The sequence below is a fragment of the Rhinatrema bivittatum genome, chromosome 6 (assembly GCF_901001135.1).
Source record: "Rhinatrema bivittatum chromosome 6, aRhiBiv1.1, whole genome shotgun sequence".
In the NCBI taxonomy this organism is placed as follows: domain Eukaryota; kingdom Metazoa; phylum Chordata; class Amphibia; order Gymnophiona; family Rhinatrematidae; genus Rhinatrema; species Rhinatrema bivittatum.
In genome coordinates this window covers 87,831,446-87,853,408 of record NC_042620.1, presented here as the reverse complement: position 1 = coordinate 87,853,408, position 21,963 = coordinate 87,831,446, and the positions used below count along the sequence as shown (strand labels likewise).

Sequence of the window (21,963 nt, the reverse complement as noted above, 5' to 3'; positions counted from 1 at the left end):
TGGTCATGGCATGGGACCTCAAAGTGGTACTTGCATGGCTCATGCACACTCCTTTTGAGTCCTTGCATTCCTGCGAACTCAGATACCTTACATGGAAAGTACTTTTCCTAGTAGCCATCACGTCTGCTCGCAGGGTAAGTGAGTTACAGGCCCTTGTGACCTACTCACTCTACACAAGGTTCCTCCATGATCAGGTGGTTCTCCGCACTCACCCTAAATTCCTTCCTAAGGTGGTAAAGGATTTCCACTTAAATCAGTCCATAGTCTTGCCCACTTTCTTCCCAAGGCCTCACGCTCACCCGGATGAATGAACTCTGCACACCTTGGACTGTAAGTGTGCGCTCGCATTTTATTTGGACTGCACCGCAGTCCATAGGAAGTCCATCCAACTCTTTGTTTCTTTTGACAAAAACAAACTTGGGGTTGTTGTAGGCAAGCAGACTCTCTCCAACTGGTTGGCAGACTGCACTGAATTCTGCTACCAGCAGGCAGGCCTTCCACTTCAGGGATGAGTGAAGGCACACTCAGTCAGGGCCATGGCATCATCAGTAGCACACTACCATTCAGTACCAATTGCCAATATCTGCAGGGCTGCGACATGGAGTTCTCTCTCCACCTTCGCAGCTCACTACTGTCTTGACAAGGCTGGACAACAAGACTCCATCTTTGGCCAGTCTGTCCTAAGGAACTTATTCCCAGTGTAAAAACCCAACTCGGCTACTTTGACCCGCTGTGAATTTCAGGCTGCCTCATTATTGCCAACAGCACCACAGTTGTTGTGCCTGTTGCACATGTTGTGTGCTGCTTGGACTGCTACTTCTGAGTCAGCCTGTAGCTTGCTATTCACCCATATGTGAGGACTACCATCCTGCTTGTCCTGGGAGAAAGCAGATTTGCTTACCTGTAACAGGTGTTCTCCCAGGACAGCAGGATATTAGTCCTCACGAAACCCACCTGCGGAGTTGGGTTCGATACCGTTTTCTTATTTTATTTTTTGCTCTTATTTTTGCTACAAACAAGACTGAAGGGGGACCCTGGTGGTCACAAGGTTAGTGGCATGCTGGGCATGCTCAGTGTGCCAGTCAAAGTTCTAGAAATGTTGACAAAAGTATTCCGTGACAGGGTTCAATCTGATGATGTCACTCATATGTGAGGACTAACATCCTGCTGTCCTGGGAGAACACCTGTTACAGGTAAGCAACTCTGCTTGCCTTAAAAGGCATTAACACACCTATAGGCATTGTACATGGGAGGCTGAAATAGTGTTGTTAATGTTCAGTGTTTAATTTTTTAATAGAAGTACAGTTTGTCTGTTTCATCAAGTGTTGTGAAAATTGCTTTAAATCTGAGGTTGGTACATGACCCCAGGACCTCTGTGATTAGAATATTTCAATCTATTGAAATACAATTGTGACAGATGCAACTTGCCTCATTCCCCAGCCTCATTTCCAGCCCCTTTATAACCACCTCCACCTCTACCCCCTTTTTCCAACTGGTCGTTTATTTGATTTATATTCTGCCTTTCAGCCATTTAAAAATGAATTACATTTAAATACTGTACTCTATATCTTACTGCTATTCGAGAAAGAAGATCCTTTATTGAATATATATGGACACAGCATAGGACAATTGTATACAGCAAATCATTTACTGAACATAGACAAATACAATATAAAAAAAATACTCCATCTCCCATCTCAATACCCATAGACTGACCAAGCTCTCTCCTCCTGAATATAAATTTACAAAAATGCCCAATAAATATGGAAACATAGAAATGATGGCAGAAAAGGATCAAATGATCCACCCAGCAAGCTTATGCCAGTATCTGCTGCACTGTGCATGTTACCCCATGCTTATCAGTTTCCCAGACCCTAAAAGTCAGGGTTTTCAGATGCTCTTTGAATCTAATTTCCCTTAACCGTTGCCGTGGAAGCAGAGAGCAATGTAGGAGTTGCATCAAAAGTATCAGGCTTCGTGATAAGGATAGCAAGCGCCGCATTAGCAAGTTAGCCCCATGTTTATTTTTTCCCCAAACCATAAAAGTCAGGGCCGTCGGTTGCTATCTGAATCCAATTCCCCTTTTCCCTCTGCTGTTGAAGCAGAGAGCAGTGATGGAGTTGCATTAACAGTACCAAGGCTTATTTGTTAAGGTAGCAACTGCCACATCAGCAAGTTACCCCCAGTTACCCCCATGCACTCTTCCTTATTTTCAACCTCTAGCCTTTAGAAATCCACAGTGGTTATCCCATGCCCCTTTGAATTCCTTCACTGTTTCGTCTTTACCAACCTCTTCCAGAAGGGCATTCCAGGCATTCACCACCTTCTCCATGAAAAAATATTTCCTGACATGGGTTCTGAGTCATCCTTCCTGGAGTTTCATTTCATGACCCCCTATTTCTATTGATTTCTTTCCAAAGGAAAAGGTTTGACAATTGTGCATCATTAAAACCTTTCAGGTATCTGAAGGTCTGTATCGTATCTCCCTTCCACCTCCTCTTCATGTATACCCTCCACTTCCAGGGTATACATATTCATTTCTTTCAGCCTCTCTTCATAAGTCTTCTAATGCTGACCCCTCACCATTTTGGTCACGCTTCTTTGGACCACCACTATCCTGTCTTTATCCTTTTTGAGATACAGGCACCAGTATCGAACGCAATATTCCAGGTGAGGCCTCACCAACGACCTGCACAAGGGCATTATCACTTCTTTTTTTCTTACCGGTTATTCCTTTCTCTGTGCAGCCCAGCATTCTTTTGGCTTTAGCTATTGTCATGTCATATTGCTTCGCCGCCTTCACATCATCAGACTATCACACCAAGCAAGGTCTCTCTCCCAGTCCATGCGTCCATCACAGAAAGCTCTTTTGAATTGCCGCATCCCAGTTTTCTGACTCTGCACTTTCTAACATTGAATCCCAGTTGCCAAATCTTTGACCATTCTTCAAGCTGTCTTAAATCACTTTTCATTCTCTCTACTCCTTCAGGTATGTCCACTCTGTTGCAGATCTTAGTATCATCCACAAATAGACAAATTTTATCTTTTATCACTTCTACCAGGTCGCTCACAAAGATATTGAACAGAACCGGTCCCAAAACCGATCCCTGCAGCACTCCACTTAACACCATTTTTTCTTCAGAGTAGGTTCTGAGTCATCCTCCCTGGACTTTCATTTTGTGACCCCTAGTTCTATTGGTTTCTTTCCTGCGGAAAAGGTTTATTGTTGATTGTGCATCATTAAAAATTTCAAGCATCTGAAGGTCTGTATCATATCTCCTCTGCTCCTCTTCTCCTCCAGGGTATACATATTTAGGTCCTTCAGCCTCTACTCATAAGTCATTTGATGGAGACCTCCCCACCATTTTGGTCACTCTTCTCTGGACCGCCTCCATCTTGTCTCTGTCCCTTTTGAGATATGGTCTCCAGAACTGAACACACTACTCCAGGTGAGGCCTCACCAAGGACCTATACAAGGGGATTATCACTTCCTTTTTCTTACTAGATGTTCCTCTCTGTATGCAGCCCAGCATTCTTCTAGCTTTAGCTATCATCTTGTAACATTGCCTTGCCATGTTTAGATTGTTAGACACTATCACCCCAAGGTCCCTCTCCTGTTCCATGCACAGCAGCACTTCACCCCCACCCCCCTCCACCCCCATCGCATATAGTTCTTTCGGATTACTGCATCCCAAATATATGACTCTATACTTCTTGGCATTAAATCCCAGTTGCCATATCTTTGACCACTCTTCAAGCTTCCTTAAATCACATCTCATGTTCTCCACTCCTTCCGGTGTGTCCACTCTGTTGCATATCTTAGTATTATCTGCAAATAGACAAAATTTGCCTTCTATACCTTCTGCAATGTTGCTCACAAAGACGTTGAACAGAACTGGTCCCAATACAACCGTGCGGCACTCCACTTAATACTTTTCTCTCTTCAGGGTAGGTTCCATTTACCATCACCCACTGTCTTCTATCCATCAACCAGTTTGTAATCCACGCCACCATCTTGGCACTCACTCCCAAACTTCTTATTTTGTTCATGAGTCTTCTATGCAGGACCGTATCAAAGGCTTTACTAAAAGCCAAGTAAATTATATTGAGAAGTCTTCCCAAACAAAGAAATTAATCAGATTCATCTGACCAGGATATTCCCCTGGTGAATCTGTGCTGTCTTGGATTGAGCAACCCACCAGATTGTAGGTAGTTCACTATGCCTTCTTTCAGCATTGTCTCCATTAATTTTCCCACTATTGAGGTGAGGCTAACTGGCCTGTAATTTCCAGCCTCCTCTCTGCTCCCACTCTTGTGAAGCAGGACCACCACCGCTCATCTCCAGTCACTCAGCACTACTCCCGTTTCCAGGGATCTATTGGACAAGTAATTCAGTGGACCCACCAGCACATCTCTGAGCTCCCTCATCAGGCCCCATGGCTTTGTCCACTTTCAGTTTTCCTAGCTCTTCCCATACATTCTCTTCCGTAAATGGGGTTTTATCCAATCCGCCCCCATCCACAGGCTTGTTAACCAGTGGCTGTCCTCCTCCAGGGTCTTCCTTAGTGAACACCGAACTGAAGTATTTGTTTAATGTTTCCATGTTTTCTTCGTTCCTTTCCACACATTGATCCTTTTCATCTTTCAGTTTCACTATACCACTTCGGACCTTTCTCTGATGTATTTGAAAACAGTTTTGTCACCTCTCTTTACCTCTTTGGCACTCCTTTGTTCCACCAGACCTTTTGCTCTCCTGATTACTTTCTTCGTCTCTCTCAATTTAACCAGATATTCTTCCTTGTGTTCCTCTTTTTGGGATTCTTTATATTTCTCAAATGCTGTTCTTTTTATTTTTATTTTATCAGCCACCTCCTTTGAGAACCAGATAGGTTTCTTATTTCTCTTGCTTTTGTTAACTTTTCTGATGTAAAGATTATTTGCCTTTGTAATTGCTCCTTTTAATTTGGCCCACAGTTGTTCCACCTCTCCCATTTTCTCCCAGTCTTCAAGTTCCATCTCCAGGAATTTTCCCATTTCAGCAAAGTCTGTATTTTTGAAGTTCAAAACTCGGGTCTTCATGTGGCTTCTCCATACCCTGTTTACAATATCAAACCATACCGTTTGATGATTACTGGTGCTAAAGTGGACCCCCACTCGGACATTTGAGACACTATCCCTGTTTGTGAGCATTAAGTCAAGAATAACTCCCTCCCTCGTGGGTTCCATTACCATTCATTTGAACAGAGCCCCTTGCAGGGCATTCACTATCTCTCTACTTCTGTTAGATTTCACAGAAGGGATCCTCCAGTCTATGTCCGGCAGATTAAAATCTCCAACAATCAACACATCTCCCTTCCTTCCCACCTTTTGGATGTCTTCAATCAGCTCTCTGTCTGGTTCTTCTGTTTGAGTCAGAGGCCTGTAAACCACTCCAGTAAAAATGGATGCACCATCCTTTTTTTTTTTTTTTTTTTTTAGGACTGCTCATAATGCTTCTCTACCCCCCTGTTCCTTGCAGTTCAGTTGCCTGGATATTGTTTTTTGACATAAAGAGCAGCTCCTCTCCTTTTCTGTCCTCTCTGTCCTTCCTTAAGTTATAGCCCAGAATGGCCGTATCCCAATCATGAGATTCCACGAACCATGACTCCATAACAGCAATGTCTAAGTCCGCCTCCACCATTAGGACTTGCAGGTCTAGGATTTTATTGCCCAAAACTATGAGCATTTGTGCTCATAGCTTTCCAGTTTCTCTTGTTCTATTTACTGCTTTTCTTGGACTTGTTTTTTGCCTTATTCCGCTGACGTTTGTTATCCCCTTCACCCTTTTCCTTTGTTTTTATATTTGTTTTTGTTGTTGGGGGGGGTGACATTACGATGTCCTTCTGCCACCCCCATCATTTAGTTTAAATGCCTTATGGCATATGATTTGAACTTATCCCTTGGTATCCTTTTTCCTGCCACAGACATATGTAAGTCATCTTTGACATGGAGTCTTTTTCTGTTCTGTAAATTGCCCCAGCCTCCAATATATCCAAAACTTTGTTCTTTATACCAAGTTTTGAGCCATGTATTGAATTTATGTATATGGCTTAGTCTCTCTCCTTTCCATGAACAGGTAAGACTTCTGAAATGAGACTTCGCCAGAGACTGGAAGTCTCTCTGTACCACTTTGATGCTGTTTCTAGCAAAGTCGTTTGTTCCCAGATGGATGATAATATCAATTTTAGAGTCCTTACGTTTTTCTTTTATCACATTGACTATTTGAATAGTGTTTCTACTGGTTGATGATCCCGGAAAGCTTTTAACTATAGTGTTCCTCTCAAAAAGAGTTCCCAAATTAGTGCCTCTGAGTCACCCAGCACAATGAGCTTCGTCTGATGGTTATTGTTTATATTCTGGAATTTTTGCTTGCATTGCATTTCTTCTTTGTTTTCAGATGCCTCTTTAATCTCCATCACTTTAGCTTCTATATTATGTAATAAGAGAAGGCATTTTGTGTTGTCTTACTATACCAGAGCCCACAGTAATCCATTTGTCCCTGGTTTGCTGTTTGCTACTTGTAAGTGGGGGAGGACATGTGGGCTGCACACTTGTGAAGGATGAGTGTCTTTGGGTCATATGTCTTGTCCTACCTGTGCCCACTGGAAACCACTTTTTCATGGGCTTTTGAGTTCTCCTTGGTAATGGTGAAACGATTCCTGAATTATACCATAGAGTGCGTGTGTATTTCTTGTTAGTTGCTGATATTTTCTTTATTGTAGCTAATTCAGCTTTAAGGTGAGCCAATTCCTCTTTCATGGAAGTGAGTTCTGAACAAATGGGGCAAGCCCTAATTTTCCAGATGATTTGCCTCAAAATAAAGGCTCCATCATTGTTACATTGGATAGTTCTCATTTTGATCAATTTATTTGATGGAGAACACCTACGAAATTGTTAAATTACTAAATTAACAAGTTTCCAATTCTTAATCCAGGTGGACTATATTGGAAGAATAAGCCCTGCAGTGGGTGGGTAGAGGGGCAGCGTGGGAGGCAATTAAACAGTGGGCACAGTATGCTCAAGCCGTTTTTGAGTTGCTGATTACAAGATGCTCCCCTCCCCCAGGCTCTGACTGTCTTGCAAAGTGCTTACAATTGACTAAAAAAAAAACCCTTACTTTTAAATTCTTAGTGTCTCAAATAATTATTACAATACAGCTCTTTTTAAATTCAGCCTTTCTTAAGACACTCCAATCAACAATACAATTATATAAGATTTTCTGACTTAAAGTAAAAAATTTCAAGAAACTGACAGCATATATTTTTAAATTGTCAAATATTGATAGTTTCTTTTTTTTTTTATTTTCTTTTTATTGAATTTTAACATAATTACAAAGCATTATAATCTTTGCACAGAAACAACAGAAAATATAATATTAGAATAATGTTTAAAGGAAACTAAATATTTACAATTTGACCTCAAATCCTTGAAAAAGGGGCGGATCCACAAAAGGAGCGCAAAACAGGAAACAATATGAGGAGTAGCCTTAACATGCTTATACTACCCTATACATTCTTAAGTTATAAGACTCTCATTAGGGGAAGAGGATGGGAGCAACCTTTTACGAGTATCAAGAAATACCTTGAGTTGTTCAGGAAGAAAAAATATATAGCAATCATTATTGTATTTCACTATACATTTGCATGGTTACCTTAATTGAAAGGTTGCTCCAAGGGATTGTGTCTCCTGCTGTAAAGTCAGAAACCTTTTCTCCTCTCTTGTGTGGCTTTAGCCAGGTCAGGGAAAATTTGGACAAACTGGCCCATGAAGTTTACCCCCATATATTGGAAATAATTACGCATGGCCAATCCAAGATCTTGTTCATTAATAAAAGATACTGGTAGTGTTGCTCTTTCAATAATCTTTGTAGTAGAAGATTCCAGGAATTCAGTCTGGTTTTCTAAATTAAAAGGGTGTTGTGCCTCATTCTCTCTTATGTGTGAAAGAGGAAGAAAATATACTTTATTAAGTAGAGGTATGTTTTCTGAAGAAATACACAAAATCTCAGTCAAGAATTTCCTAAGAGTATTACATGGCTGTTTACCAACTAATCTTGGAAAATTCAAAAACCTTCAATTTAGACGTCTCAAACGGTTTTCTATGAATTCAACTTTCCTATTCAAATTCATTTGATCCTGGACTAATGTTGTTTTTAGATTTTGAGCTAATTTTGCTTGGTCCTCCAATTTTTGAATTCTGTTGGTTTGATCAATTGGGAGTTATGATTCCCATGGACAGAGTGCCCATTTTAGAAGAAAGCAGTTTTATCTGAAGAGAGCATTCTTGAAATGCTGGGCCCAGCTTAGCCACCAATTCCCATAGAGAGTCTAGAGTTACCACGGCTGACTTGGGGAGAGATATTGAAAAAACCCGCTCAGGTAATACCGCCAAAACCGTTGATGTTTGTTCGTTTATAGTAGAAATCAAGGTGGACTCACCTCCATTTAAAGAAGCTACTTGAGCGGTTGCAATATTATTGAGGCAGCTCACTTTCCCCCCTGTCAATGTTGTCGCTCCAGCTGCCCTCTCCGCGACTCTTCCCTCCACCACAGCCATTGGGCGATCCATTCCCGTGGCTATGAGAGTCAAACTCGGAGGAAAAGGGGTGGAATGTGCCGGTAGTAACCTTAACTCTGGGGGGGCTTAATGATATTTCCCCAGATGATTCGAAAGTTTCTCTCCCAATACCGTCAGTGGGGACCGCATCTCCCAAGGAGTAGTTAACAGCGAGCTCCTTGATGGTACGCTGACCTGGGGGGAGAGAGAGTGCCGAGGGAAACACCCGGACTCTACCCTTCCTTTTCAGAGGCATATCAAGAAGAAACGCTACCAGAAAAACAAGCGCGGTAAGCAGGCAGCTCAGGAGGCGCTAGTTGCATGCCACCATCTTGACTCCGCCCAAATATTAATCAGTTTCAGCGAACCTAATGCCTACTGCCCTGCTTAAATCAATCATAATAAGGTCTAAATATGTCCCTCTATCAACAATGAAGTTATTAAATATTTTGGCCAAGATTCCAGATATCAGAAAAATAAATATCAAATACTCAGCTGACTGAGATCCTTGTGGACAGTTGGAAGCACACAGACGTCAAATGCTTCATTTACGCAGTGACTATAACAATATGGCATTCTGGTGATATGTTCCCCTGAAATAACCATTTGTTTTCTTATACTTTTCTGTTCTTTAACTTCCAGAATCAAATATTATTTGTGTATGTTAATGGTTTAGATTCTTCAATTTTTGCACACATGCAAGACCTGTGTCTAGGCACACATGTCCTGCCATATTTTGCATTTTACTGGAATATTCTATTTCTACTGTGGCTCAAGCAAATATGTTAATAAACACTATATAAAAAATAATTTTCATATATTAATTTGTAATAATTTTCTGAGAAGTTAATCAGTTCAATGTTCTACTGTTTGTCTTTATATATTTATTAGCTAAATTTTTTTCTTGGATCAGAGATTATTATTGACTGTAATTTAAAATACTAAAATATTGATAAAATAAATGCATATGAATACTCATGTTATATATATATATCTATATCTATCTATCTATCTATATATATATATATATATATATATATAGATATATATAGATATATATATTCATATGTTTGTAGTGGGTCCATTTAAACACATTTGTATATGGATGCCTCTATCAATGCGTTTACGCATGCATTTAATGTGTGTCAACTGTGTTTATTAAAAGGGTATGCAGTGGTGTCTTCTGAAAGAAGAAGAAGTCATTCCTTGTATTAGGGCAATGGAAGGTCGTAGAGGACGACCACCAAACCCTGAAAGACAGCGTGCTAGAGAAGAATCTAGAATGAGGCGGCGGAAAGGTCGACCTCCAAACGTCGGCAGCGCTGAATTTCTAGGCAACAATGATGCTAAATTGTTGAGAAAGTTACAAGCTCAAGGTAAGAGTAACATTCTTTTTGAAAGTTGTAGACTTCTAATGCATATGTATAAAAGCAATTCATTTTATAATAAGATATGTAATCTTCAAGCATGGTGGTCATGAGAGATATTATGTTGCAGCAAGAGGGAGTTGCTGCCGAAGCAATAACTAGACTTTGCATTGAATGGGGTCTTTCTAACTTGCTGAGTACTTTGCTTGCTGAACATAGTTTGATAGAGCTTAGCAGTATATTTTCTGTTTGCTTTTTGAGAGTGTGATAGAGCTTTTTCCCTGTTTGTTTTACTCACCTATCCTTGTCTCAAATCTGTATTTATAGACTATTGCTAAGTTAGCAAGCTGGGAAACAAAATCTACATAATAGGAATCAACTAATGCTTTGGACAAATAAGTGCAAAATAAAATCTCCCTTAAATTTAAAAAGAAATAGGTCAATTATATGTCGTTGGCTAAAGAATTATATGTCATTGGCTAAAGAATAAGTCAAGTAAATTTAAGAAATATGATATTTTATGATAACTTAAAAGAAAAGAATGCAGACAGGCCAGCAGCAAAGTGGGGGATATCTATTATTTTGCTCTAAGTACAATATGATTATCTGCCTGTTGGAAAAAGTCATAAGTTTGCACCTGGTTATCAGAGAACGAGTCTGATCTCTGGAAGCTAGAGTAGCAGATGTGGAGGATCTGAGGCAGACAGGTATACAGAGGAGACCTACAGAGACATAGAGCAGCCCCACCTGTACTCTGGCAGTTCCTGTGCTGCTCTGTAGGAGCAAGGTCTCTGAGAAGTAGACCATTGCATTGGCAGAAAGTGATTCTGTAGCTGCAAACTGCTATCCAGACAACAAGTATCCCCTCGCACTAGGATTTGCCCAGGTGGAAAAGGCTAGGTTTGCCATTATCACTGATGATTGTCATTAGAAGTGTAGATACCTGGGTGGGCTGGTGGGTATGAGGATCATTTGGTAACTTGCCTGTCTATTGAAAAGGTAATGGACCTCTCATATCAAATAGAATTTTGGTGTGTGCTGGAGAGGAACCCATTGTTATGGTTCAGGATCGCATTCTCAGAAATGTTCCCAGTTCTATGTGTAGTACCCTAGAGGCAGGCTGAGCTCTGGAATCTCAATATGATGTTCAGACAATGGTGCAGGGAGGAAGACTATATATTTATTAGGAACTGGGCAACACTTTGAGGGGATATGCTTCATCTTAACTAGAGCAGAACCCAGCTGCTGGCACTAACAAAAAGCAAGCAAAGCAGCTTTTAAACTAGGTCATTGGGGAAAGCTGACAATTGCTCAGGAGTGTATGGTTCGGTTCAAAGTATCTTCAAAGGATACTATTGAAACAATGAAGTCAGAATTTCCTAATAGAGAGGAGGTAGTAAAAATACATCAGTTGAATTTAAATGAAGACAAATATGAATGCTTCAAAATTACCTGAATGTACTGCTTGCTAATAGGCTGTGATTAGGGATAGAAAACATAGATTTTCTTGTCTATATGCAAATGCAAGAAGTCTAAGACTGAAGAATTAGAATGTATGACAATAAATGACAATAAATGAAGATATAGACATAATAGCATCTGAGATACCTGATGGAAAGAGGATAACCAATGTGACACACTGATGCCAGTATACAAAATTTAACAAAATATCAGGATATATCGAATTGGGGGTGGGATGGCTCTGTATGGTAAGGATGGTATAGAATCAAGTAGGATAAATGTTCAACAGGAAACTATCTCTAAGGATAGAACTTCTATATGAGATGGGGAAGAGTACAACTGTACAATTGCTAGACCAGGGTAATGAAACAAACTGTAAAATGCTAACTAAGATTAGTTGGGCTAATAATTTTGGCAGCTCCATAACAATGGGGAGGATTTCAATTATTATGATATTGATTGGATAAATTTCATATCAGGGCATGCAAGGAAGGTAAAATATTTAGATACTCTAAGTGACCGCTTCATGGAGCAGATTGTCCTGGAATAGATGAGGTGGAAATACTTTAGACTTGGGGTAATATTCACTAAGTGGACAAGTTATCTTGCTAACTCAGATAACTTACACTGGACATTCAGCGGAATAAACATCCCCCTAAATATTCCTGAATAAAGTTATCCGGCTCCCTTTAGCCAGATAACATTAAACCTAGCCAGTTATGTTTGAATATTGCCCACATATGGCCGGATAACTGGACCTTCCTTTTCATCCAGCCAGACCAATCCAGACAAATGGGTCATGCTCATCAATCAGGAGATGGAGACAGACTAACAGGTTTGCTGACGTCACTCCTTATAGGCTTCCATGCTGACCTCAACTTACCAGTATTCGCTGTCTCCAGCAGATGGTAGGCAAGCATATCCCAAGCTGTGTGCTGAGGACTGATTAGCCTGGATGAAGTAAATGATGATTGGGCAGCTCTTGAGGTGAAAGTCTAGCACTCCCTCCCTCAGTTGAGCACTGCCCTAGACCAGGAGGTTTCCAGTTCTGTTTAACTGGATTAGACTTCAGTTCAGTTAGCCTTTTTTCTCTCCTTCCCCTTCCTTCCTTCCTCCCTCATCTCTGCTAACATTGGATTCCTTGGAATCCTCCTCCTGCATTTTACCCCCCCAAAAAGGGGTACTCAATTGTTTTCCCTGCTCTTTTATAAAGATTTTTTTTTTTTTAAAGTAAAGCGGCAAGAACTCCTCCAGTGGCAGGACTAAAGGTGAATCAGCCCTTTGGTTTTGATTTACCTGGTCATGGCAGAGTGTATCTGGCTGAGCAGAATTGTAGAGGGGGGTCATTTCTGTGATAGCCAAGCGTAGGAAGAGAACTGCAAAATGCATTGGCTGCTGGGTACATTGGGAGCTGGCTAGAGGGGAATCTAGTATTTTGCTGTATCAGGAGCAGAGAGAGATGATCCAGGCAGTGTTTCAGTTGCTCTTTTGGGAGGGAAAGAGCAACTGAAACACTGGGAGGTGAAAGAAGCTATTTTAGCCAAAAGATCTTCATTCAAAAATTGGAAGAAGGATCCAACAGAAGAAAATAGGATAATTCATAAGCATTGGCAAGTTAAATGTAAGACATTGATAAGACAGGCTAAGAGAGAATTTGAAAAGAAGTTGGCCGTAGAGGCAAAAACTCACAGGGGTAGATTTTCAAAGGGTTACGCGCGTACCCCCTGCAAACCTACCCCAAACCCCCGCTGCGCGTGCCGATCCTATTTTGCATAGGCTCGGCGGCGCGCGCAAGCCCCGGGACGTGCGTAAGCCCCGGAGCTTGCATGGAGGGGAGTGTTGGGGGCATGCTGCGAGTGACGCGGCGTTTCTGGGGCGTGACGCGGCGTTTCGGGGGCAGGCCTGGGGGCGTGGCGCAGGCCCGGGGGCGTGGTCGAGGCCTCCGGACCAGCCCCTGGGTTGGGTGATGGCGCGCCAGCATCCTGCTGGTGTGCGCAGATTTATGCCTACTATCCGCAGGCGTAAATCTGCCAACAAAGGTAGGGGGGGGTTTAGATAGGGCCGGGGGGATGGGTTAGGTAGGGGAAGAGAGGGGAAGGTGAGGGGAGGCGGAAGGAAAGTTCCCTCCGAGGCCGCTCCGATTTTGGAGCGGCCTCGGAGGAAACAGGCGGCGCGCGCTGGGCTCTGTGTGTGCAGGTTGCACAAATGTGCACCCCCTTGCGTGCGCCGACCCCGGATTTTATAAGATACGCGCGGCTACGCGCTTATCTTATAAAATCCAGCGTACTTTTGTTCGCGCCTGGTGCACGAACAAAAGTACGCCCACGCGTACATTTATAAAATCTTCCCTATTGTAAAAACTTTTTAAAATATATCCGAAGCAGCCTGTGAGGGAGTCAGTTGGACCATTAGATGATCGAGGGGTTAAAGGGGCACTTAGAGAAGATAAGGCCATCGCGGAAAGATTAAATTATTTTTTTGCTTCGGTGTTTACTAAAGAGTACGTTGGGGAGATACCCCTTCCAGAGAAGGTTTTCATGGGTATTGATTCAGATGGACTGAACCAAATCACGGTGAACCTAGAAGATGTGGTAGGCCTGAATGATAAACTGAAGAGTAGTTTCTCACAGGACAAGCAGGATGGTAGTCCTCACATATAGGTGACATCACAGGATGGAGCCCTGTATGGAAAACTTTTCTGTCAAAGTTTCTACAAAGCTTTGACTGACACTGGCACACTGAGTGCACTGAGCATGCTCAGCCTGAAATTATCCCTGTGAGCCACAGGTGTCTCCCTCAGTCTTCTTTTTTTTCCACTCTGCAGTAAGCATAGCGGTTAGGAGCTCTGTGAGAAATTTTAACACTTTTCCCACACAGAAACACTTAAACTTTTACTTCACAAACACTTTTTCCTTGCATGGGTCTCCCTTTGCATACATTTATTCAATGCTCGGTGAATACTATGCCCTGTTTTTTCAGTCGGTTCCTGTCACCTCTCTGGCCTGCCAACCGACTGCGGCCTTCCCTTTCCCTATGTTTTCCGTTAGCCACACACAGCCTGCGAGTGTCCCTCTGTGACACTCTGCCTGGTTATTAGCGCTAGTGGGACAGGGACTTCTACGGTTTCCGTTGCCGCCAGGGCCCCTGTAGATTCAGGTCCTTCGATTCTTTGGTACCTGTGCGCAGTCGATGCCCCATCGCTACCGTCAGTACCCCCTTCGGACCGTCCTGGATTCTTAGATGCCATCGGTACCCCTCCCCCCGCACTACTCTGATGCCATCGTCCCTGCATTGTTTCTATCAGTGCCATCCATGTTTTTCATCCATGGCACTGATTTTTCCATGGGTTTATTCGGTGCCGTCATTGCCCGGATGGATGCCATCGACGTACACCTTGTCTCGTCTGTGCCATCCATGCCTGGGTTGATGCCACCATCACCCGGGGCACTTCCATCGATGCCATCCTTTATTTTATGGATGCCATCAATGCCCAGGACCTTTCCATCGATGCCAGGTCCATTCCATTGATGGGCCTCGATGCCGGGTCCATTCCATCGATGGGCATCGATGCCTGGGTCCATTCCATCGGTGGCCATCGACACCATTGCTGTCTGAGTCGATCCAATCTATACCATCAATGCCAGTGGCCATGCCACCGATGCCGTCGGCACCCACCTCCATACATCGATGCCCTTGACGCCCACGTCATTTCCATCAGTGTCTTCGACGTTCCTATCGATGCGGTCATCGACTCCGTCGATGCTGGTATCATTTTTCCAATGCCAACGATGTTTTTTCAATTACACCCTCTATGCCTCTCAATCCTAGGCAATCCCCACCGATATTGGTGCCGGGTACCACGCCACCACAGGGATCTGTGAAGGAGCTGGTCTCGCCTTTTCTGCTACCCCCTATAGCTGCTCTGACCTTACCAGCTATACGGGAGGAACTGGACGGTTTCATGCGCCAGGCAGTTAGGGACGCTCTGCGAGATATCCAACCATCGATGCTGATGTCTGCACCTGCACCGATGCCCACGCCGGACCTCTCCTTCTTCACGCCGATACTCGCTAAGCTCGATGCCTTATACCAGGGGTGGGCAATTCCGGTCCTCGAGGGCTGCAAACCGGTCGGGTTTTCAGGATATCCCTAATGAATATGCATGAAAACGATTTACATACGACTGAGGCAGAGTGCATGCAAATATCTCTCGTGCATATTCATTAGGGATATCCTGAAAACCCGACCAGTTTGCGGCCCTCGAGGACAGGAATTGCCCACCCCTGCCTTACATGGTGTCCTCCCGATGCAGCTACTACCATCAGGTACGAAGTCACCGATCCCCGAGCCCAGGGAAGATAGCGCCTCGGGGAATTCGCCAATGCCTGAGCCTCTTCCGGGACCATCGGGAATTTCTCATCCAAGGCACCCGTTTTCTCCATTGGTTCCATTAATTCCACCATCGATGCCACCGATGAAACCATCGATACCTTCGATGCCAAGTTTCATACATCATTCCATTCCTCCACGGCATTCTTCATCAGATACCTGGGATAAAGGGAATACCGATTCTTCATTGGAGGATATTTTATCAGACCCATCCCCACTGGAAGAAAGGAGGAAGTCGCCACTGGAGGACTTCTCCTTTTCCAATTTTGTAAAGGAGATGTCAGATACCGTTCCTTTCCAGTTGGTAGCTGAAGAGGACACGAGACAGAAAACCATGGAAGTCTTGCAATTTGTAGATCATCCTAAATAGGTACTTGCCATACCAGTGCATGAAGTCCTCGTTGATCTCCAGCATAAACTGTGGGAGCATCCTTGTTCAATTCCACCAGTGAACAAGCGGACTGACACCACATACCTGGTTCAACATTTCTCACAGGACAAGCAGGATGGTTGTCCTCACAAATGGGTGACATCGAGGATGGAGCCCACCACGGAAAACTTCTGTCAAAGTTTAACAGAACTTTGACTGGCCCCTACTGGGCATGCCCAGCACGGCACTGACCCTGCAGCCAGCAGGGGTCTCCCCTCAGTCTTCTTTTTTCCGCGCAGCAGTTGCCACGCGGCGAAAGGAGCTCTTAACCACGTTCCTGACAGGAATTCGGAATTTTATTTCTGAAGAAAATTTGCCCCTCAGGGGTCTCCCTTCGACAAATTTTTACACCTCGCGGAACTCCGGTAAGTTTTTTGCCGTTTTTGGTCGACTTACGTCGAGTTTGGCCCTTGAGGCCTGTCGACAGTCACCAATCCCGCGACTAAATTTTTGGGCCATGGCGACGGGGTTTCGTCGATGTCCGGATTGCACCCGGACTATGTCAATCACAGACCCCCATAGGGTCTGTGTTTTGTGTTTAGGCAGCGAGCATGATGTCCTGACTTGCACCAAATGTGCCTTAATGACACCCAAAGGTCGCAAAGCCAGGATGGAGAAGATGGGGCTCCTCTTCCATGCTCACACCCCAACGCCATCGATAGCATCGACGTCATCGGAACCGGCACCGTCGAAGTTGCACCATCATCGTCAACCCTCCAGTGACCGTCCACCATCGATGACTTCCCGGCCGTCGACTCCCGTCCCTTTCCCGGATGGGCGAGGGGATCGGAAAGATAAACATCGCCATCGACGGCACAAGTCTCGGCCCGTCGAGGATCCAGAACCATCGACCTCTGTACAGACCGAGCCACCGACTAAAAAGCCTCGATCAGACCTGGCACCGTCCACGTCTCGTTCGCAGGCACCGAGGAAACCCTCACCCCCTCGGGGTGTGGGAGCCGTGATCCCACCGGTTACGGTGGTCCCTCCGGCTCAGCCTCAGCCTCCCTCTCCCGTCGAGCCGGGTATCGTTACCCCTGGTCTCCGGGCAGAACTGGACCGGCTGGTCCAGGAGGCCATCGAAAAAGCGATGCAGAAGTTCCAACCTCCACCGGCACCGATTCCGGCACAGACTCCGGCACCGACTCCGCCACCGAGGAAGGAACCGACCACCGAGCCACTGGTGGAAGCTCTAGCACCGCTACTGCACCGCATGGAGGCGCTTATAACGGCCCTTCCATCGGTGATTTCAGTAGCACCGACAACACCACCGTCTCCGACAGGATTATCATCGGGAGGGGAAACACCGTTCGTAATTCCCCCTTCAGGGGTGGTCCCATCGGTGCCTTCTCATCCCTCGCCACCGATATATCCTTCGGCTCCATCGATTCCAAGGCCGGCACCGATTCCATCGACAGCACCGAAGCCCTCGATGCCGTTTCCAGCTCCGCCTTCAGCACCGATGCCATCGAGATTCTACTCGATACCCTCGGTGGTTCCTCCTAATATCCCGGACCCTCAACCAGGACCTTCAGGGCTTCAAGCCCCGCATGATCCCTATGATACCTGGGGTGATGATACATCTTCTGACATGGATTTACCTTCACCACCGTCTCCTACAGAGAGTAGAAAGCGTTCTCCTCCTGAGGATCTCTCGTTCATTAATTTTGTGAAGGAGATGTCAGAATTAGTCCCTTTTCAGCTACAATCTGAAAAAGATGTCAGGCACCAGATGATGGAACTGCTCCAATTTCTGGATGCTCCCAAAATCATCGCTTCCATCCCTATTCACCAGGTGTTTCTGGATCTTCTAAAGAAAAACTGGGAATCTCCTTCATCTGTTTCCCCAGTCAATAAGAAAGCTGACTCCACATATCTTGTCCAGTCAGCACCAGGATTTCAGAAGCCTCAACTGGATCATCGCTCTGTCGTTGTTGAGTCAGCGCAAAAGAAAGCTAAGCGTCTAAAGCCACACTCTTCAACGCCACCTACCAAGGACAACAAATTCCTGGATAGTGTAGGAAGGAAGGTGTATCACGGAGCTATGTTAATTTCACGCATAGCTTCGTATCAGCTTTACATGACTCAATATAACAGAGCCATCCTAAAACAGATGCAAGAATATGCGGACACCTTGCCTGAGCAATATCAACCACAGCTTCAAGCCCTCCTTAACAAAGGGTTTGAGGCCGGGAAGCATGAAATTAGGACTGCATATGACATCTTCGATGCTTCCACAAAAGTTTCAGCCACAGCCATCTCAGCCAGACGTTGGACTTGGTTAAAATCATCCGACCTTCGCCCAGAGGTCCAGGATCGGCTATCTGATTTACCCTGCCTAGGGGACAACTTGTTTGGAGAACAAATTCAGCAAATAGTAGCCGAATTAAAAGATCACCACGAGACGTTGAAACAACTCTCATCCACTCCATCTGATGTGACCTCCAAACAACCATCTAAGAACGACTCTAAAAAGTCGTTCTTTAGGCCACGTCGGTATTACCCTCCATCGGCTAAGCCTCGACCTGCACGGTCTTCCAACAGAGCTCAGCCACGCCAGCCTCGGAAGCAAAGACCTACTGTAGCCCCACCCCCTGGGCCTGCGGCGGGCCTTTGACTTCCCTGTAGAGAGCACGTGCCAAACCCCTCTTCCAGCCATCCCTGTGGGAGGTCGACTGTGCCACTTTTTAGACCGCTGGCTACAGATCACCTCAGATCAGTGGGTACTAGCAATTATAGCACAGGGTTACCACCTCAACTTCACTACTCTTCCTGCAGACTCCCCGCCTCTACAAGCATGGAGTCTGACCAGCCACTTGGCTCACTTACAACAAGAAGTATTCCTTCTTCTGCAATCAAACGCTATAGAACCCGTCCCTCCCTCTCAGCAAGGAAAGGGATTCTACTCCAGGTACTTCCTGATACCAAAGAAATCAGGGGGGCTTCGTCCCATCTTAGACCTTCGAGCCCTCAACAAGTACCTTCAAAAAGAGAAGTTCAAGATGGTAACCCTGGGCTCGCTTCTCCCTCTGCTGCAAAGAGGGGATTGGCTATGCTCTCTCGACCTCAAAGACGCTTATACCCACATTGCGATAACACAGTCCCATCGCAAGTACCTGCGTTTTCTGGTGGGCCGAAACCATTACCAATATCGAGTACTACCTTTCGGCCTGGCATCTGCACCACGGGTCTTTACCAAATGTCTCGTCATGGTAGCAGCATTCCTCAGGAAGGAAGGTGTCCACATCTACCCCTACCTGGACGATTGGTTAATCAGGGCCTCCACCCGACAGATTGCTCAATCCTCCCTAAAATTGACAATTCAAACACTCCTTTCCTTAGGGTTTCTTGTCAATTACGAGAAATCTTGCTTAGTCCCATCTCAAACCTTATCCTTCATTGGGGCAGACTTGGACACCTTACAGGCAAAGTCCTACCTTCCTCATCACAGGGTCCAGACTCTAATATCCTTAGCTCGCCAGCTCCAGTCTCAAAACACTGCCACGGCTCGCCAATTCCTCGTTCTCCTAGGACACATGGCATCCTCGGTTCAAGTCACTCTCATGACCCGACTGGCCATGAGAGTTACCCAATGGACTCTGCGACACCAATGGATTCAAGCTCTTCAGCCTCTGTCCACCATTGTCACAATTACACAAGCGCTACGCCTGTCTTTAACCTGGTGGACGACTCAAGTCAACCTCCTTCAGGGCTTACCTTTTCTTCTACCAGATCCCCAAGTAATCCTAACCACCGATGCTTCCCACATCGGTTGGGGGTCCCATGTGGACGATTTACAAACTCAAGGACTCTGGTCTCGAGAGGAAGCCGAACACCAGATAAATTTCTTGGAACTGCGAGCAATCCGCTACGCGCTCAGAACTTTCCAAGCTCACCTATCGAATCAGATAATATTGATCCAGACAGACAACCAGGTGGCCATGTGGTACATAAACAAGCAGGGAGGCACAGGCTCCTTCCTTCTGTGTCAGGAAGCTGCGCAGATTTGGGCAGAAGCCCTCTCCCACTCCATGTACCTAAGGGCCACCTACCTGCCGGGAGTAGACAATGTATTGGCAGACCAGCTGAGCCGTGTCTTCCAACCACACGAGTGGTCACTCAATCCTCTGGTAGCGACCTCTCTGTTTCACAAGTGGGGTTATCCCCACATAGACCTCTTTGCGTCTCCTCAGAACCACAAAGTGGACAATTACTGCTCTCTCATTCGGAGCCAGCACTCTCGGCCGAGGGATGCCTTCTCCCTCAAGTGGACAACCGGTCTGCTCTATGCATTCCCTCCACTTCCTCTTCTGTCGAGGACTCTCGTGAAGCTACGCTAGGACAGAGGAACCATGATCCTGATAGCACCGCACTGGCCACGCCAGGTGTGGTTTCCCATACTTCAGGATCTCTCCATCTGCAGGCACATTCCCTTGGGAAAGGACCCGCATCTACTCACTCAAAACGACGGATGCCCCCTCCATCCCAACCTCCAGGCCTTGTCCCTGACGGCATGGATGTTGAAAGGTTAGTCCTTCAGCCTTTTAACCTTTCGGATTCAGTTTCTCGTGTCCTGATAGCTTCGCGAAAGCCCTCCACCAGAAGATCCTATTCATATAAATGGAAAAGGTACACATCATGGTGCACTTCTCAGTCCCTTGATCCCCTTTCCTGTCCAATCTCTAACTTCTTGGACTATTTATGGCATCTATCAGAATCAGGTCTTAAAACCTCTTCCATAAGGATGCATGTCAGTGCGGTAGCCGCCTTCCATAAAGGTATCGAGGGTGTCCCTATTTCAGTACAACCCCTGGTAACACGCTTTCTTAAAGGCTTGCTCCATCTGAAGCCACCCTTACGTCCTCCGGCCCCATCTTGGGACCTAAATCTGGTTCTTGGTCGTCTAATGAAACCACCTTTCGAACCTCTGTACTCCTGTGACTTGAAATATCTCACTTGGAAAGTGTTATTCCTTTTGGCTATCACTTCAGCTCGCAGGGTTAGTGAATTACAGGCCCTAGTTACCTATCCGCCTTACACTAAGCTCCTGCAGGACCGGGCGGTACTCCACACTCACCCTAAATTTTTCCCTAAGGTAGTTTCGGAGTTTCATATCAATCAATCCATCATACTACCTATCTTTTTTCCCAGGCCCCACTCCAACTCAGGGGAACAGACCCTGCATACCCTAGACTGTAAACGGGCTCTAGCTTTTTATCTAGACCGTACAGTTTCTCACAGAAAGAGCACTCAATTATTCGTCTCTTTCCATCCTAACAAGTTAGGACAACCTGTGGGTAAGCAGGCTCTTTCCTCCTGGTTGGCGGACTGCATTTCTTTTTGCTATCAGCAAGCTAGCATTCCTTTCCAAGACCATGTTAAAGCACACTCTGTGAGGGCCATGGCGACTTCGGTGGCACACCTTCGATCGGTGCCGCTTCCTGACATCTGCAAAGCTGCAACCTGGAGTTCTCTCCATACCTTTGCAGCCCACTTTTGTTTGGACAAAGCTGGAAGACAGGACTCCATCTTCGGCCAATCTGTCTTGTGTAATCTTTTTCCAACTTGATGTACCAACACCCTTCCACCTTCCCGGTAGGGTGCGGATGCCCGTTCCCAAATTACACCCCAGTTGTTGTGCCTGTTGCACGCCGTTGGGTGCCTTTGGTGCAAGTCAGGACATCCTCAGCTCGGTACTCACCCATTTGTGAGGACAACCAT

At 45.2% G+C, this 21,963-nt stretch overlaps 1 protein-coding gene across 16 annotated transcripts in view; it reads left to right on the top strand.

Annotated features, from left to right (window-relative positions):
• The window catches only part of BAZ2B (bromodomain adjacent to zinc finger domain 2B), a 1,147,511-nt gene that overhangs the window by 755,867 nt on the left and 369,681 nt on the right, over window positions 1-21,963 (top strand). For all 16 annotated transcript variants that reach the window (XM_029605562.1, XM_029605561.1, XM_029605560.1 and 13 more), the window contains one exon: window positions 9,761-9,971. In XM_029605562.1, coding sequence (XP_029461422.1) covers window positions 9,761-9,971 — 211 coding nt within the window. The remainder of the gene's footprint in view (window positions 1-9,760; window positions 9,972-21,963) is intronic.